General features: G+C 52.8%; 1 protein-coding gene across 2 annotated transcripts in view; it reads left to right on the forward strand.

Annotated features, from left to right (window-relative positions):
• Positions 1-18,721, forward strand: part of CMIP (c-Maf inducing protein) — a 264,953-nt gene that overhangs the window by 43,896 nt on the left and 202,336 nt on the right. Inside the window, exon 1 of one of the 2 annotated variants that reach the window (XM_025370611.1) lies at positions 8,565-8,703. The exons of the other annotated variant lie outside the window; for it this stretch is intronic. Coding sequence (XP_025226396.1) covers positions 8,569-8,703 — 135 coding nt within the window. The 5' untranslated portion in view covers positions 8,565-8,568. Of the gene's footprint in view, positions 1-8,564; positions 8,704-18,721 lie in introns of those variants that run through there. 2 annotated transcript variants of the gene reach the window in all.

The following is an 18,721-nucleotide window of genomic DNA, read 5'->3' on the forward strand; positions in this document are numbered from 1 at the left end:
GGGCAGCTGGCGCAGCTTCGTTTCTCTGGACACCAGGCCTCGGAGAAACAGAAGGGGATGCCTGCTGGGCTGTGCTTGGCCTCTGGTCACGGGGGTCCCTGAGAACCAGAACAGGCCCTGCAGAGGTGAGGCTTCTAGTGAACCAGGGGGATGGGGGCTACTTTGGGGTCCCCCCCTGCCTCCTGTGCCTCCTGAGCCTTGCTGCTCTGCCTGGGAGCCTCAGCGTGACTTCCTGAGAAATGGTGGCCTCTGCTAAGCAAGGCTATCCCGGGCGGTCGCGGCGAGCTGGCACCTGGATTCCTGAGGTCCTGGGGAACCGGCTTCAAACCTGGGTGGTCAGGGCCAAGCAGGGCTCTGACTGCTGCACTCCCGAGGCCCCAGACCAAACCACACAGCCCTTGAGGGTGAATCACTTTGAAGTGAGGGGTTCTGGGCCTGTGGCCTGCCAAGCGGGCTGGCTTGGCGGGAATGGGCAGGCTGGGCAGCGTGGCCCACGTGGCTTCCAGGCAGCTCCTCCTCTCCCAAGGCGAAGGAAGCCAGAGCCAGAGTGCAAGGCTCTGGGCTTTGCGGTCAGAGAGCGGCTGAGTTCAGATGTCATTTCCTAGCTCTGTGACACTGGGCAAGTCACTTAACCTCTCTGAGCCTCAGCTTGCTTTATCTGCAAACTGCGGCTTCTTTGCACCACTTTCACAGGGTCTGTGTGAGGTTTAAAGGAGAAAACCCATGCAAAGTGTTTGGCTGGTGCCTGGCACAGAGTAAAGGCTCCAGAGCTGTGGTGCCAGAGAGCAGCTTCAGGGGGCTTAGCCCTGCAGCATCTCAGAGCCATCCCCTATCAACAAACAGAAAGGATGTTCCGGCTCTGCAAACACAGTTACTAGACAATCTCCGAATGCTTCTTCTTGCATGGAATGACTGCTCTCAGCTTCTGCTCTTTGCAATCTGGAGGTGCCATTGGGATGCCCTGGCAGCCTCGCATCTTACTTTAATTATTATATTTTATTTTTATTTATTGTTGTTTTGTTGTTTATTATTATTGACAAGATACTGTTTGCATAGTGAGCTGAGAGTATTATTATTATTTTTTATTGTCTACATGACCTTAGCATACTGAAGATGAGTGCATTGTTATTATTGGTATGGTTCTGATTAGCTCCATGACTGTAGCACACTGAAGCCGAGAGACTGTGACCATAGCGGGTTAAGGGCTCAGATTCCAGAGCCAGTCTGCATGGATTTTAAATTCCTCTTCCTCCACTTCCTAGCTGTGTGACCTTGGGTAACCTGCTCAGAGTCTCTGTGCCCCAGTTTCCCAGTCTCTAAACTGGGCATAATAGTGTCCACCTCACCAGGCTGCAGGGAGGATTAAATGAGTAATACGTATGAAGTGCTTAGAACTGGGCCCGATGCACAGAGGGAGTGTGCTGTTAGCTATCATTACTGTAGTCATCTACTCATTCCATCTACCAGTTTTGATTGTTGGCCTCCTCGGTGTCGGGTTCTCCCCAGAACAGTGGAGAAATGCGTCTCCTGGGACTGCTGTAAAGATGACATGCCAGTTGCTTCCCCCATCCCCTCTCTGTGTGCCCCTTCTCCTTGGTGGTGCTCCTGGGCAGTCACCAGCTCCCTCGCTTTACCCCAGCACGCAGGAGGCTCCTGTGACTTTCAGGAGAGCCTTGGGAGGGCACAGAACCTCTGTACTCCTCTTCGGAAACTCTCCCCTCAGCTCCTGGCTCTTCGTTGTTCTACAGGCCCAGTTTGATCTGGAAGATGTGGAGAGAATAATCTCTGGCAGAGCGATGTAATTGCCACTGTAGAATGAGATGTGAGCCACTGTCATTGATGCTGGACTTTGCTTCCTGACTGGCAGGCACTGGGAGAGATGGCCTTTCAGTCCTTCCTGTGAGTTTCATTCATGCTTCATTCTTTCTTTCATTTGTTTTTTTTTTTTTTTTTCATTCAGTCTGTTCCAGTTCTTTCTGCTTTCATTCATTCTGTTCGTTCATTCTTTTGTTATTCATTCATTTTTCAGTTTGGTTGTCTGCTATGTCCTGGCCACACTCTCAGGCACAGGAGATGCAGCCATGAAGGCCCAGCCTGTCCAAGGCCTTGGGGAGCTCACATCCCCAGCTGGCGGCATGAGGAAAGGTGGGCAAGGAGGGGTACGGCGTGCCCATACAGATGCTGATAGGGCACTCAGAGGTTGACTTGAGGGGTCAGGGAGGGCTTCTTGGAGGAGGTGACTTCTATGTACACAGGAGAGGAGGAACTGGAGTTGGTGGGTGTAGAGGGGAGGTGGTGCTTGTTCTGCAGAGGGGGACTTTACCTGCAGAGGCTCCAGATCCTGAGGAAAGGAGTGGGCTTCCAGACCCACAATACAGTGGTGCTTTTCTCTGCCCTGTAGTCAGAGAGTGTTATTCAGGTACCTCACTTGGGTGCAGGGGCTTGGATGAGAGACCAGCAGGAGAGGTCTCCTTTGTGAGTCCCTCTTTCCAAAAGTGCCACTGTACCCGGAGGTCTGGAAGCCTTTGCAAGTGTGTGACTTTGCAGAGTGCAGGAACCTAGCACAACCTGTCACCAAACAAACCCATGAGGCCACCATTCTCCCAGGACCCAGCCGTGGGATGGCCTTGGCCTCTGCTTCTGGTTTTGCGGAGCCCTCCTCCCTTCTCTGTGAAATGACGCTGCCAAGGCTAGTTCAGAGTGGGGGAGAGCTGATCTGCGATGTGTGCAAAGTGCCCAGTGAAGGGCCCTTCACTGCAGGGGAGGTTTTGGCAAATGCCAGCTCTGGCGGGAGGAGGCACAGGGGAAGGCGAGTCTCGGGAACTTCCCCAGCTCTCTAGTGCTAGGAATTTGACCTCTTTTAGGGGTTCAGAATCCAGTGATGTCCTGAAATCTGCAGTTTCTGTTGCAGAAAGACAGTTTTTTGTGTGTTTCCGGTCACCAGGATTATTGATACCTTCTCAGTACCAGCCTTTGGACTAGTGCCCTTTGGGTACCTGGGGAGTGAGAGGGGAAGTGAGAGAGGGCAAGAGACCTGTGGACATGCCTGGGCCAGAGGCCTGCAGTGTCCCAAGCAGCCTGACATCCCTCAGGGACTGTAAGAGGTTAGGTGTAGCTAAAGGTTCCTGTTCCTTTCTGACAAAGTCGTCACTACCAATTAGTAGTTAATTCATTCGTTTTCTGTGCTCCTACTGTGTGCAAGGAATACAGCACCACAGTGAATGATCTTTCTGTTCTCATGGTCAGGAGAGCCCAGTGCAGAGGCCTGATGCTACTGTAACAAACCAGCATACAAATACTTAGCATGGACCAGGCGTGGTGGCTCACACCTGTAATCCCAGCACTTTGGGAGGCCAAGGCGGGCAGATGGCTTGAGCTCAGGAGTTCGAGACCAGCCTGGCCAACATGGTGAAACCCTGTCTCTACTAAAAATACCAAAATTAGCCAGGTACGGCTGTGTGTACCTGTAATCCCAGCTACTTGGGAGACTGAGGCAGGAGAATTGCTTGAACCCAGGAGGCAGAGGTTGCAGTGAGCCGGGATTAGGCCATCACACTCTAGCCTGGGTGACAGAGGGAGACTGTCTCAAAAATGAAAAACCGGCCGGGCGCGGTGGCTCACGCCTGTAATCCCAGCACTTTGGGAGGCCGAGGCGGGCGGATCACAAGGTCAGGAGATCGAGACCACGGTGAAACCCCGTCTCTACTAAAAATACAAAAAATTAGCCGGGCGCGGTGGCGGGCGCCTGTAGTCCCAGCTACTCAGGAGGCTGAGGCAGGAGAATGGCGTGAACCCGGGAGGCGGAGCTTGCAGTGAGCCGAGATCGCGCCACTGCACTCCAGCCTGGGCGACAGAGCGAGACTCCATCTCAAAAAAAAAAAAAAGAAAAACCAAATGCTTAGCATGTTGAGGGGTATAAGGGCCCTGAAGAAGACAAGACCCTCACAGGGTAAGGGGAGCAGGTGTTTGTGGTGTGGCCAGTCCTCTACCAGGCTAACACTTGATGTGAAATTTGAAAGAGGGTGAAGGAGGGAGCCACCCTGGGGTGTCTGGGTAGAACATTCCAGACCAGGAGAGCAAATGCATAAGCCCCAAGGAGGACATGGCAGCATAGGGAGCACTTGAAATGGACCAGGCATCGAACTGGGTGCAGATACACACCTTCTCCTTTTATCCAGTGACCCTAAGAGGTTCCCTTGTGTAATTCCAGTTTTTCTCCTGGCTGTGTGGAGGCTCCAAGGGATCCAGCCTGCACACAGTGGAGAAGTCGAGACTTGAACTGGTGACTGCTTGACTGCATAGCCTTGGCTCTCGTTGGGCTGCGGGGGCTGAGCTGAGAGACTGGGGTAGAGGTTTTGTGGTGGGTTCCTGTTCCTGACCCATGTGGGGAAGCCAACATTGGGTCTGGCCATTGCCCTTGCAGGTGTTATCCTCGTGAGGGCTCAAGAACAGTGTCACCCATCACAGGGCGACGGCTCCAGAGATGTCTAGGGGGCTGGAGTGCCAGTGTCTGGGGTTGGCCTCACAAGAGCCCGGTGAGGACAGGGCTGAGGCAGCCCTTGCCTTTTGAGTCCCGTCTCTGTCACTGCATGGCGGTGTGACTCTGGGGAAGTCATACCCTTTCTGATTCCTCGTTTTCTTGGTAAAAATGGGGTTAGTAAAACTCCCTGCCCTGCTTTGGAGGCTCAAGGAAGATTATGTGTGGGAAAGCCCTCTGTGAGCTCCAAAGCCCTGGACACGAGAATTCTGATTTTCCTTTATTTAATTGCAAAAACAGTATCAGTGGAACATGGAAGATAATTTCAAAGAAGCCGAAAAAAGCCTCTTCATACAGTTCACCCAAGTATGGAAATCCTACCCTACCCAAGTATACGCCAGCTGAATGGGTTTGGATGTATTTTCAGATAAATTCCTCACTCGGCGAACTCTTGCCGCTTGACATCCCCAACTCCAGAACCAAATGGATCTGGATCATTTGGCACCCTTCCCCGTCTCAACTCGGGAGCTGGATGGATTTGGCTACTGAGGATTACTTGTATCGATTTTCCACTTATGCCTCTTGGTCTTGGCCCATCTGTACATGTATTTTTATGTCATTACAGGCACAGTGAACATGCTGGTTCCTTTCCATTTTCTCCTCTACCGTCATCAGCGGAGATGATGTTTTACCCAGTCTTTGCCATCGTGGAAGCTTTTTAGTGGCCACATGATCATCTTTTGTGTCGCACCATTTTTCATGAAACCATCTCCCTTTGGTTGGAGACCAAGGCCGTTTGCTGCTTTTCTTCCTCAATAGAGTGTGCCACAGTGAATATCTGCGTGCCTGTAGCGTTTTTATCCTTTCCTTTTGATGATGAAAGATCATTTGGAAAAATTCCCAGGAGGGAGATTAGTTGGCCACAGGGGTATGAACATTTTGATGGCTTTGGATATCGATGAGGCTCTTTTGCTTTCCCGCGGAGTGGAGCCCATCCGTAACGCCATCCACAGGGCGCAAGTGTCTTTATTTTAACACTGCCATGTCCGCTCTGGGTGTCATTGTTTTTCATTTTTTTCTTAAATTAACTTCATGGGTTGAAAATGGTGCAGTGTTCAGTGTTATTAGTCAACTGCTGGTTTCGAGACACATGCCTGAGTGCCTTCAGCTCCTGGCTGTGTCCTCCGTCCCTCTGTCCCTGGCCACTCAGCCATGAGCACTGCTGTTAGCAACGAAGATGAAAAAGTGTGCGTTCTGTCCAGGCTCCCCCTTCCTCCTCTGGCTGCAGAGCACGGAGGGGTTTCAGTGGCATCACGGTGGCTGGGAGCGAGTGTGCTGGCCGGCTGGGCCTTACTAGCAGGACTAGGCCTTGCTTGCCCGGCCAGGCTATGCAGGCCCTCCAGAGGGTCTGGGGACAAAGGCGCCTTGGGAGGAGGAGGCAAAACAGGGGAGGGAAGGGAGGGCCCTGGAGAAAAAGGGAGGGAGAGAAACAAAGACAAAGGCTGGCAAAAATAGACCACGGAAACGGCAGGCAGCCGGGATAAGGAGGACAAGAGGCAGGATGTGGAAGAGGAGGGGAAGCGGAAGTTGTAGTGGAGGGTGGGGGAGAAATGGGGAGTCAAGGGAGAGTGGGTTACGGGGAGCTGGTGTGGGGTGGGGGTACATGGGAGAGAGAGACCCAGACAGACAGACACACAGAGAGCTCTAAGAGAGAAACCTAGGAGGAGGGCCCGTGAGCGAGAAGATGCACAGATGCCCCTTTAGTAGGAGGGCATCTCTCCCTGCACCCCTGGAAGGGGCTCTGGGCTGCAAGGACCAGAGTGCAGGGAGGAGCCGTGGGCGGGGGTCACTGGAAGCTTGAGTCAGGGGAAGCTGCAGGTTGGAGCTGGGAGACCCAGGTTCCTGCCCCTCCAGAGTCTTGTACGTCCTCACGGAGGACCTCAGGCCGTGATCCTGGTCCCGGCACACAGGCACTTCATGGGCGATGGAGCCACCACGCCGAATTCTCCTCCAGGGCCCTCCCACAGCATCAGAGTCCAGTCTGAGGGCAGCAGTGGGAGCTGGACCGTGGCCATCTGTGCAAGGGGTTATTGTGCCCGGGCCCACAGGCCGGAGCTCCGGGGTCACTCACCCTCTCTTTACCTGCCGTCCAGACCAGAAAGTGCAGATGGGAGTGCTGCCCACTTCCTCGGGCCTTTGTGAAGATTAAACGAAGCACGAAATAGAAAGCACTTGGAGTGGGGCACGTAGTGTGGATCGTGTACTGTGTGACCCAAGGGGCTCTCCTCTTTATGGTGACGATGACAAGGGCATTAGGACAACAGCCAGCGTGGCGCGAGCTGCCCGGGCCCAGCCTTGTTGAATCTTCCAGCAGTGTGGCAGATTAGGTCTGCTCGTTCCCACTCGCCACCTGGGAAAACTGAGCTTCACAGTTAATATAAACACCAACAGTAACAACAATGGCAGCAACAAACTGCTGAATATGAGGGCCTAAGAAGCAACATGTGCTTCGCAGAACCCACAGCTGAGGAGACCAGAGCCGAAAGGGGCGAGTCACCTGCTGGCTCGCACAGCAGCCGGGACCGGGATTGCAGGTGACCCACGTGGCTCCAGGGCCCAGGCCTGCCCTGTGACTCACACGGCCTGTCACCCACCGTTTCATGTTTCAGGCCTCGCCTGTACACTGGTGCTTCTCAGGGAGTCTTAGGGAAGATGACTTATTTATTAGCTGTTTTTAAAAAATCTCGTAATTAAAAAAACAACCAGTGTGAGTATGTGGAAATGTGATTCACCATGTGATCGGGGAGGTCAGAGCCAGAGTCCCTGGCTCCAAGGTAATACCCCTGTCCACCTGGATGAAGAATGTTCTGGAAGCTTCCCTCCAGGCACGGTCCTTGCCTGCTGAGCAGTCACCGGGGCCTCAGACTGTGGGAGCTGCCTCTTCCTGGGTCTCCAGCCGTGATTTCAGACTCGTCTTTCATCCTTCCCCTCTCGGTTGCAGGCCCGGTGCTTGAGGGACGCAGGGCAGAGCCCAGCCAGCTGCGGGTGTTTCCAGGCATGTGCTGGGAACAGAGCAGATGCAGGGCTGAAGCTTTCCCCAGAACTGGCCTTTATTGACGTAGAGGGTGGGAAGGAAGCCACGTGGCTGCGCTGGGAGAGGGTGGGTCTCCTTATAGCCTGGACCTGGGAAGGGCCTTCTCTAGAACTCTCCAGGGATGCCCAAGCAGCTCCCCTTCCTCCTTGGGTTGGAAGCGGAACAGGACACACTCCCTGTCGGAAGCACGGTATCAGACGGGGTCAGGAGGAGCCCCAGCTGGCTCCCGTTCTGGGGAGGCACCTGTGGGCGTGAGGGACCCCTGGGGCCACCCCCCTGACGCCTCCGCTGATGCTCAAGGTCACACAGCAGAACGTGGGAGCTGGGTTCAAACTCAGGTCAGGCCAACTGCAAAGCCTGTGCTCTTTTGACTCCTGGATGGACACTGCCCATGTGCCCCTGGGTAACTGATACCCTTGTCCCCAAACAGCTCTGAATCTCTTTTCATCATGAATATTATTAACAAGAATAAATAATAATTGCCATTTATAAAGAGCCCCTCGATGCCAAATGCTTTCTCATTCAGCCTGCCCAGGAAGCCCATGAGTTGGGCACCAGTATCCCACTTTACAGATGAGGTCATTGAGGTACAGAGCAGCTATGTAACTAGCCATGGATCATAGAGCTGGTGTCGGAGTTGGGACCCACACACAATTCTGATGACAAAACCTTACACTCAGGGACTGTAAGGCTTTGGGCACATTAGGTGACCTCTCTGAACTTCAGTTTTCTCTTCTGTAAAATGGGTCTCATCCTGCTGTCTGTGGCATAGGCTTGCATATGTGAATTAATGACTGTGAAGTACCTGGCAGTCAGTGTTAGCTGTCATCATCATCATCATCATTACTGTAGCATAGGGTCTCTCAGCGGAACAGACACTGATGGTCAGAGTGGACCTGTTAGCCTGGGGGAAGCAGAGGATGAACCCTCTGGGGCGGGGCCCTGGGCAGGCTGGTACAGTGATAAGCAGGAGCCAGGCGACCCACAGGCTCCTTGGATGGGCTGGGCGTGCATGGCACAGCCGTGTGAGAACAACAAACCAAGCCGCCGGGCTGCCCCTCTGTTTCCTGCGAGGAGGGAAGTTCTAGATCTCCGCCCTGGCGTCTGGGGAAGGATGGGACAGGCTGCTGGGGTACGGTCCCATGTGGGGAATGACTCTGTCCAGCTTGAAGTCTGTGCCTTAAACCTCTCCTGCTACTGCTGACCACAGGCCTTTCAAATTCACAGGCCCACTTCTCAGAGGGTGGGCAGGTGTGTCTGCCAATCTGAGGGACCCCAGGCCCCTTCTCTTTTTATGTTTGTGGGAGGAATGGCTGAGACCCCAAAGCTGTGGGCTGCTGCTATTTGGAGGACTTGAGACATTGTGAGAGCTGTCACCTCCTCCTAGAAGCGCCTGCCTGCCGTAGTCAGCCACGGCCAGTCTGTCCTGGGGCATCTGCTGGCCTCCCTCAATGACTTGGCTGTTGGCTGTCATTTTCTTTCCACATCATTCCCCCAACTAGACAGGAAGCTGTCAGTCCTCAGCCTTCTTATCTGTAAAATGCAGTTTGCGAAATAATCCCCAGCTCCCCCAGCTCTGAGACTTGCAGGAGCAGAGAACGAGGCCATGAAGCTGGCAGGGGTGGAGAGGAGGCAGGGCCTCATTCCAGGGAAGGGAGAGCAAGTGAGCCAAGGACTGAGGATGAGGCCTTGAAGATGCTATGAATCCAGGGTAGCAAGTGCAGCAGTGCCTTTGTTTTTTCATCTGTAGAATGGGGATAATGGGACTGATCTCTAAGGATGGATATGAGTGGTGGGTGAGTTAACACATGTCACATGTAAACAGGGACTAGACCATAGTAGGTGCTATGGTTACTGTTATAAATTGCTACATTTAGTTAATTCAAATAAGTATTAAATCAACATTTGTTGTGCCTGTTATGTGCTGAGAGTACAGCAGTGAACAAAACAAACAAACCCCCTTCATGAGGGCGCGCCTACTTGGGGGCGATGAATGGGAAACAAGAAAGTAAGTGAAACCTATTTAGAGTTTGTACGATGGAGGGGAGTTAACTGCTTCTCAGCCCTGACAAGTGAAAAGAAAAATGAGCAGGACTTTGAAGGACAAAGACCAATTAAAATTTCAGCCTTTCAGCAAGGATCAAATCAGATTTATGGCTGTTTCATCCAGTGATGAAACCCTCTGAATGGATGAAGATGTCTCAAAGTAGCAAAGTGGGGTGCGGGAGGGCTCAATTTTAAATTCGGTAAGCTTTTGTTCACGTGCTTCCAGGGATTTAGTATCACAGCTCTCTCCTCCAACAGCAAGAAGAGAAGGTTCGTAAAGGTACACTGTCCCAGTAGAGGCGAGGATCAGCCCCCTGTGGACCCTGAAGCCCTGGGAACACAGTTTGAAACCTGGCGCCCCATCTCTTGGGCTTCTTCCCAATTAAAATGAGCAGAGTCTTACATTCTGTGAAACTGAATGGGTGCCAAGGGGTCAAAGGACAAGTTGAAGAGGGAGAAGCCAGTGCCGCTTGGAGGGCAGTGCCCGGGACACCTACCCACAGCCTTGCAGCCAGGCCATTTGCTTACTACTGGCTGGCTGGGGAGTTCAGCAGTTGGAAGAGGCCATAAAAGTGGATTGCAGAGATGCCCTGGTGCTGGGCCTCGCAAGGGGTGTCCGGGTTGTGGGGATGTCTAGGCGGAGAGGGAGGTGTAGACCCTGGGCCTCCCAGGCACAGTGATGGGGCGGCTGGAGCTGGTGGTGCCTATGCAATGGTCCACCCTCCCCCAACCCCTGCCTGACAGCCTTGCATAGCCTGGGGGGCTCAGTAGCTTGGGGCCCCCCTCTGCTCAGGCAGACCCAGGCCTCCGATGGCTGCCATTTATGAGAACAGCTGTCACTTGGAAGGACCTGCTACCTGTCTTCTGAGATGTGCTTTTCATACCTTGTACTGGTCCTCTCCACCAATAACCCCTCATGGGTGAGTGATTCTTACTGTGTAGGAACAACTTGGGACTCAGTGAGGTTGAGCCACTTTTCCAAGGCCACTTAGAGCTGGAGCTCATTCTAAGTAGGGGTCTCTAGGAACTGTTTCTAAAGAACCCCTGAACCCAGCTGGTGGCATCCAGAAGGGTCTTTGGAAGCAAGGTGACTGTCTCATTGTTTCATTAGCTTGAGCCCTATGGGTCCTTAGGACACAGCCAGCTTGGAGAAGTCACTATAATAACCCATCTTGCCAGTGATGTCCAGGCCTCGGCAGACTGGCTCCCCGAGGGTGTCTGGGCCTTGGCAGCCAAGGTCTTGTTAACCCCAAATCCCACAGGACTCTCATAGAGTGCGGAATGCCAGTTTTCTGAATTGGTGCTGAAGGCTCAGTGGCCTGGCCTTGCTGTGAAGCCATGGGGCTTGTGCTCTGGGAGCCTTGGCCCACACAGGTGCCCCACTGTCTCCTCTGCTGCTGCAGCCTCAAGGGCTACAAAGAAAGCTCCTTCTGCCTGTGCAGCGTGGGCTCCTGGGTCGCTGCAGACCACCATGACTGCTGCTCCAGCTGCAGTCCCCCCAGAGGCTTCTCCAGGCAGTGCCTGCCAGCTCTCCGGTGCTTCCCTTATTTTATTCCTCTTCTGGGCACTAAGTTTCGGTTTCCTTTTCATTGTTCTTTGTTGGTCTGTTCATTCATTCATGCATGCATGTGTTGGTTCATTCATTCATTCTCAGAGTAGCATGGTGGCTCTGAGGACAGAGGTCAGACCCAGCCGGGTTGGAACCTGCTGCTCCCTAGCATTGGGCCTCTGGGCAGATGTTTTAACAACCATAGAACTCAGCTTCCTTGTCTGAAAACGTGGGGATGATGCTCCTTCTAGGACAGTCAAGAGGGTTCAATGAAATGATGGATGTGGAGCCCGGGACGTGACCTGAGGGTGGTGCTTGTCATGGTGGGGTCTGTGTCCCTCCCTTGGGCACACTCTCTCCTTCCTTCCTTTCCAGCTTCCTGAGCACGGTCCAGTGCCAGGGGCTGGGCACAGGCCTGAGTGAGATGTGGCCCTTGTCCCCCAGCCTTTTTGGTCTGGGTCCTCACCTCTGCACCAAGTCTCCCTGGGGCTGCTCAGTAGCTCTGAGGGGGCCACTCTGCCTCGCCCAGTGGTCCTGCTTTCTCACGGGGGTTATCAGGCCTCTGCTCCCCATGCCTCACTCTGAGAGGGTCTTTCCACCGGACCCACGCTCCCATCCCTCCATGCCCCTGCCCAGGTGCCTACACACATGTGCCCCAGAATGTGGCTGCACACACTTGCATACGCCACGTGCACACACATGGATGCATGCATACGCCCCATGGTTCTTGAGCAGACATGTCCTGGGCCCTGGCATGCACTCCCTCGGGCGTCGTGGATACACACAGTCCACACGTTTGCAAATGGGCAGACACACCTCCCTCTTGCACATCCGTGCACACCCAATCCACATCTTCCTGCCCCTGTGTGTGCGCACAGTCCCAGTTAGTCTACATGGCACACACCTTTCCATACAGACAGGTTCCCAGCTGTGCGACCACTCACCCACACGTATGCATTTATTTTTTAACATACACGTACGTATCATTTAGTAGGACACCAGATACAAACATCTGAGTGCTTTACAAATTCGAATGTATTTAATCCCCCTGTCAACACTAGGAGGTAGTTTCTGTTAACTAGCCCCATTTCATAGTTAAGGAAACTGAGGCATAGACCAGTTAGATCGGTATAGAGAAGTTAGATCGTGTGCTCAAGGCTCCAGTCCAGGCTCTTGGCCCTGACACAATGCTGTTTGCCTGTTGAAGATGTGGGCGCATGCATGTACCATTCACACTGTGAACGTGTCCCAGCATGGCCACATCCCTTCGCGGTATACACATATGGCCATGAGCACTCAATCTCAAGGTCATGGATGCACATGTCTCACACCTATGCATGGAAGGACACTCGGCACACATACTTGAGAACATACTTGTCTCTGCACACACACACCACTTGCACACCCATGTACACATGTGCCCCAAGCTTCGCCCCAATTTCCAGCTCCCTTTCAGAGTCCCTTCTAGGATATTCTCTGATTTCTCCCAAGTGCCCAGTTCTGGAGGGAAGTGAGTGCACAGATCTGGACCTGGTGGTGACCTCTGGGTGGGAGGCAGCCCTGGCCAAGCTGTCTCCTCATCTTAGCATCCGCCTGTCCCAGCTCCCATGTAGCTTCCTTGTCATCCATCTTCTGGGCTGGCCCAGGGCACGTGCCCCCATCCCAGCCTTCAAGAATCTGGGAATGTCCATAGCAGACTGGGCTGGCATGTGGCCTCCGCCCAGGGAGCGGAAGTGGCTCCCCAAAGGCTCCCTGAGAAGTGGTGGAGGAAACTCATGCTTCCCCCTCCAGTCCTTTACCCCCACTGCACCCCAGCAGCGCCCTCTGAATCTGCAACAGTTTTGGGGGCGGCAGCTCCGTTCCTGCCCAGCAACTCGCAGTTGTTGCCTGTGGCATTCAGATTCAAGTCTGGGCTTGTCAGCCCGGGCGAGACTCTCCTATTTTGGCCCTATGGGAGGCATCCAAGCTCCTCTGCCCTTGCCTTCTGGGTCTCCCCACGCGCTCTTGGCTTCACCTGGCTCTCTGCTTTGCTGGGGCGGCTCACTTCTGGAGGAGCCCTTTCTTCCTTCTCTTTCCTGATGCAGAACATACCCATTCCCCCCGGGGCAGTCGGCCTTCAGCCACTCCTTGGGCTCTGCTCCTCTTTCCCTCCCTCCCTCCCTCAGTGTCCTGCCAGCCCCAGCCTCTGGCATCTTTTAGAGCTGGTGCACAGTCCTGCCTGAGCATCGGTCAACATGAAGCCATGGGCTGTGGCTTAACGATTCTTTTGGTGAATTTTGATTCTTTATCAAAATTTCCTTTCTTCCTCCCTTTTTCCTCCCTTTTTTCCTTCGTTCCCTCCTTCCCTCTTTCCTTCCTTCCTCCCTTCCTTCCTTCCTTCCTCCCTTCCTCCCTCCCTCCCTTCTTCCCTCCTTTCTTCCCTTCCTCCTTCCCTTCCTCCCTCACTCCCTCCCTCACTCCCTCCCTCTTTCTTTCCTTCCTCCCCCTTTTCTTTCTTTTCTTTTCTTTTCTTTTTTTTTTTTGAGACGGGGTCTCGCTCTGTCACCTGGCTGGAGTGCAGTGGTGCGATCTTGGCTTACGGCAACCTCTGCCTCCCGGCTTCAAGCAATTCTCCTGCTTCAGCCTCCTGAGTAGCTGGGAGTACAGGCATGTTTCACCACATTCAGCTAATTTTTGTATTTTTAGTAGAGGGTTTCACCATATTGGCAAGGCTGGTCGTGACCTCCTGACCTCAAATGATCTGCCCTCCTCAGCTTCCCAAAGTGTTGGGATTACAGGCATGAGCCGCTGTGCCCGCCCCCCGCCCACTGTTTTCTTTCCTTTCCTTCCCTCCCCCACTCCCCTTCCTTTCCTCCCTCCCTTCCTTCTTTCTTTCCTTCCTTCTTGGAATGGGTCAAGGCAAAGCCTGTGCGTCTGCGTCTTTGAAGGCCTCACGAGTTGAACTAACAAAAGAAGAAAACCCCAGGAGATGAGAAATCATTGGATTGCGCAGGTGCCCTCTGCCAATTGGTTAGCAAGTTTTTACGAGCAAATCTGGTGGTTATCCTTTGGAAAATAAGCAAAGACAAACCACTTCCTGCCACTTCCAGGAGCTGCTCAAGTGCCGGAGCTTTCTAAGACCTACTGAGAATCTGAAACTTCAGGCCAGCGTCCTCCGTTTTCCTGGAGAACGCAGCAATTTGTGTTGGTGAAATTCCACTGGGCCTGATGGGGTTGGAGATTGCATTTCAGTCTTGTCTTGCTAAGGAATTTCTGAGATCGAGTAATTTGGCAAGAAGAGAAAAAGGAGAACAAGTTTGGGTTGTGACGCACGGGCAGCAAATGCCCGTCCTATTTTGGGACTGGTGCCTCCTGCTTTGCATGTGCCACACAGCCTCAGGAGACCCGAAGCCCCTCCTTGGCCCTGGGGGAGCTCTGGCAGTGCCCTGTGTCACGCGTTGTATTGGACTTCTTGCACTCCTTCTTACTCGACTTGTAAGGTTACGCTATTAAATAGCGTCATCTGTAGAACAGCCCTAAAATCTTGAATGGGGAGAGAAAATGCGGTAGCTGAGGGTGGAGTGGAGTGGGGGGCAGGATTGCAGGATGGATGGGGCATGGGCGTTGATGCTTAGGTTTGACTCTGGTTCTTTTTTTTTTTTTTTTTTTTTGAGACAGAGTCTCGTTCTGTCACCCAGGCTGGAGTGCAGTGTCATGATCTTAGTTCACTGCAACCTCTGCTTCCCAGGTTCAAGTGATTCTTCTGCCTCAGCCTCCCGAATAGCTGGGATTACAGGTGCATGCTACCATGCTCAGCTAATTTTTGTATTTTTAGTAGAGACGGGGTTTCACTCTGTTGGCCAAGCTGGTCTCGAACTCCTGACCTCAAGTGATCCGCCTGCCTCAGCCTCCCAAAGTGCTGGGATTGCAGGCGTAAGCCATTCTGCTACTAACTGGCAAGTCACTTAAGTCCTTGTGCCTTCTTTGGCTGATTTATGGAATAGCAATAATCCTGGGGATGATGGGAGGACTTTTTTATTCAGTCAACACATGTGTGGTTCCTACTACATGCTAGGCCCTATTCTAAGTGTTGCAACTTTTAAATAGAGTAGTCTGCAGAGCAGCCCTAAGGGGCAGCTACTGCCTTGCTCAGATGGGGAAACTGAGGCCCAGAGAGGTTAAGTAACATACCTAGCTGCTAGGAGGCAGGGCTGGGCTTCAGACCATGGAGTCTGGACTTGGGACCTGGCCTGGCACTCTCAGTGTAACAAGGATTAGGTGAGATGCTGCATCAGTGAGGTGACCACTTGTCCTGTTTTGCCTGGGACAGTCCCAGTTTACAGTCCTAGTAAAGTGATCAGTGATGCTTCATTTCATTCATAGATTACATGGTCAGCTTATGTATTGAGTATTCAGGACAGTCCTGGGGACATGGTGGCACTGCCTCCATGTGAGCAATGGAGGGGGAGGTGACATGGCCACAGAGCACCCAGCCTGGCTCGCCTAGGGGTGCCTGGGTTACCCGGAGAACGGAGATGTCCTCATTCATTAACTCATTCACCCAGCGATCCATGGGCCTGTCACGTGCGCCAGGCATTTGGACGTCATGCTGATGGCCGGGCGAGGATGGGGAGGACCCGGACAGAAGACAGGCAGCAGGCTCTGGGAAATTAAGTCACTTCCAAGACCTGCCCTTCTGAGAAATGCAAAGTGTTACCGTTATCATCATACTCCCATTGCTTTGTTTGGCAAATTATGACAATATGGCTGTTAACCAAGCAGATTCTGATTACCTATTGTTTGAATGCAAAAAAAATAAAACAAAAAGAGAAGCAAGAAAAAGCCTTCTGGTTATATGACCGGTATTTAGCAGTTTCCATTCCTGAACAGGCCTCAGGGCAGAGCCAGTCCCCAGGTGGTGCGGAGCCATTGCTGTCCCTGCGAAGCCGGGTAATCGCTTTATCTTTTATGCTGCAGCCATCACGCCCTGTCTCTCTGTCCTTAGATATGTTTGCGTGATGCCGTGGGATGTGGCTTTCCCAGGCAGTCTGTTAAGCAGCCAGAGGTCTACTCTGGCCTCCTGGTTGATGTTTTATTAAAGAGCTGCCCTAGTTCAGCACATCCGAAATATTACGGCTAAAGAACACAGGCCCTCTAGTACGGTGACCAGTTTGTTCCGATTTGCCCAATACTGTCCCCATTATGCTGAAAGTCTTGAATTCCAGGAGATCCCTCAGTCCCAGGAAAACCAGAATACATGGTTACCCTGCTCTGGAGGGAACACTGCCCTGGGTCACCATCTGGGGCTCTGCCGTGTGACAGCAGGGTGCTTGATGGTGAAGATTTTCCCCGTGGTATGAGTAGTCGATGTTATCCCTGGTCTCAGTGGATCACTGGGTCGCCTGCCTAGCCCCAGATACCTCTGCCCCCTTTATTTTAATTTTTATTTTTTGAGGCAGGGTCTCTCTGCACCCAGACTGGAGTGCAGTGGTACAATTATGGCTTACGGCAGTCTTGACCCCTCCCAGGCTCAAGGCATCCTCCCACCTCAGCCTCCCGAGCAGGTGGGACCATAGATACATGCCACCGTGCCTGGCTAATTTTTAAATTTTTTTGTAGAGACAGGTCTGTGTTGCTCAGGTTGCTCTTGAACTCCTGAGCTCAAGCGATCCTCCTGCCCCGGCTTCCCAAGGTGCTGGGATTATAGGACGAGAGTCACCGCACCTGGCCTTCTGCCCCTTGACAAGGTACCAGTCTGATCACCTTATCTCATAGTGGATGTCTAGAAGTGAATTCTGAATCTCAACCCACTGCCTTGCTCTGAGGTTGCCTGAACCCTATGGCCCCCCTCCAGATCCCTGAGCGGATCGCCATGCCTGTCGGCGACAGACATTGTCACCTGGGAACAGAACAGGATATGGCTGAGTAGCTGACATATAATGAGGGCCTGTTCACACCTGGCCCTGTGCTCCATGGGCTTTATATTTAAATCCTCACATGCAAACTCTCATTTTATAAATGGAGAGGTGAGGCTTGGGAAGGTTCAGTTATTTCACCAGTGTTAGAAGAAAAAGATCAGTGGGACTGGGCGCCATGGCTCACACCTGTAATCTCAGCACTTTGGAAGGCCGATGCAGGCAAATCACTTGAGGTCAGAAGTTTGAGACCAGCCTGGCCCATGTGGTGAAACCCCATCTCTACTAAAAAAACAAAAATTAGCCTGGTGCGGTGGTGGGCACCAGTAATCCTAGGTACTTGGGAGGCTGAGGCAGGAGAATTGCTTGAACCTGGGAGGCAGAGGTTGCAGTGAGCTGAGATCGTGCCACTGCACTTCAGCCTGGGTGATAGAGTGAGATTCTGTCTCAAAAAAAGGAAAAAAGAAAATAGAAAATGGCCAGCAGAGCTGGGTGCCATGGCTCACACCTGTAATCTTAGCACTTTGGGAGGCCGAGGCAGGTGGGTCACTTGAGGTCAAAAGTTTGAGACTGCCCTGGCTAACATGGTGAAACCCTGTCTCTACTAAAAATACAAAAATTAGCCGGGTGTGGTAGTGGGTGCCAGTAATCCCAGCTACTAGGGAGGCTGAGGTAGGAGAATCACTTGAACGCGGGAGGCAGAGGTTGCAGTGAGCCAAGACTGCGCCATTGTACTCCAGCGTGGGCGACAGAGTGAGACTCTGTCTCAAAAAAAAAAGAAAAAAGGAAAAGTGGCCAGCAGGGCCTGGAGCCCACCTGTGCTGTAGTCCAGGGTCTGTGCCATTCCACGAGTGGTTGGTCCCAGTCTGTGCCCCTCTGCAGAGCTCGTAACCAGCCTGTAGGGATAGAAATGAGGAGACCAAGAGTGAGGGTGTGGAAACCTTTTAACATTTTGACATTCCAATGAAATTTTAATTACAGTTTTCAAAAATACTGGTCTACAGTGGATTGGAAATAAAATAAAAATGGGTCTTTTCCCACAGACAGTTTGGGAAGTGCTGCCTTAGACCCTGCTCTTTTGACCCCTTGAATCTGCCAGTGAGGCTGGGCTGTTGCCACGGTAACAGGCAACGCAGCTGCTCCACACACCTGAGGTTTATTTCTGCTTCGTGCCAAATGTCCATGGCACATCAGTAGGGCGCCTTGCTCATCTGATCATGCAGTAGTAACCCAGCCGATGGAGGGCCTGTCTCAACATGTGCTTCTGCTGTCCTGGAGTCAGGACAGGGGTGTGGCCACTTGTACAGGACACGCATCACTATTCATGATTCATTGGCCAGAGCAAGTCACATAACCACACCTATAACTTATAGGGGTGGGTGGAGAGGGAAGGAAAGTGGAATCCCCCGTGTTCTGAAAAAGTAGGGACCTGGGCCTGTGTGGAGGCCATGGTGCTGTTTCGCTTCTGCCTGTTCTTGCTTCCATGTGGGCTGGGTCCTCCAGACTCCACGCCTGGAGAGCTGCTGATCTTGTCTGTTTTGTCCATTTGCGCCCTGGTTTTCAAAGGCAGCAGAGTCTGTGGGCCCCAGAGCCTCAGCTGGGACCTGCTGGGCCGAGTTTCTGGTCCTTCTTGGAGCTTTAGTGCTTTATTGGTTTGGTAA

This window comes from Theropithecus gelada, chromosome 20 (genome assembly GCF_003255815.1).
Source record: "Theropithecus gelada isolate Dixy chromosome 20, Tgel_1.0, whole genome shotgun sequence".
Lineage (NCBI taxonomy): Eukaryota > Metazoa > Chordata > Mammalia > Primates > Cercopithecidae > Theropithecus > Theropithecus gelada.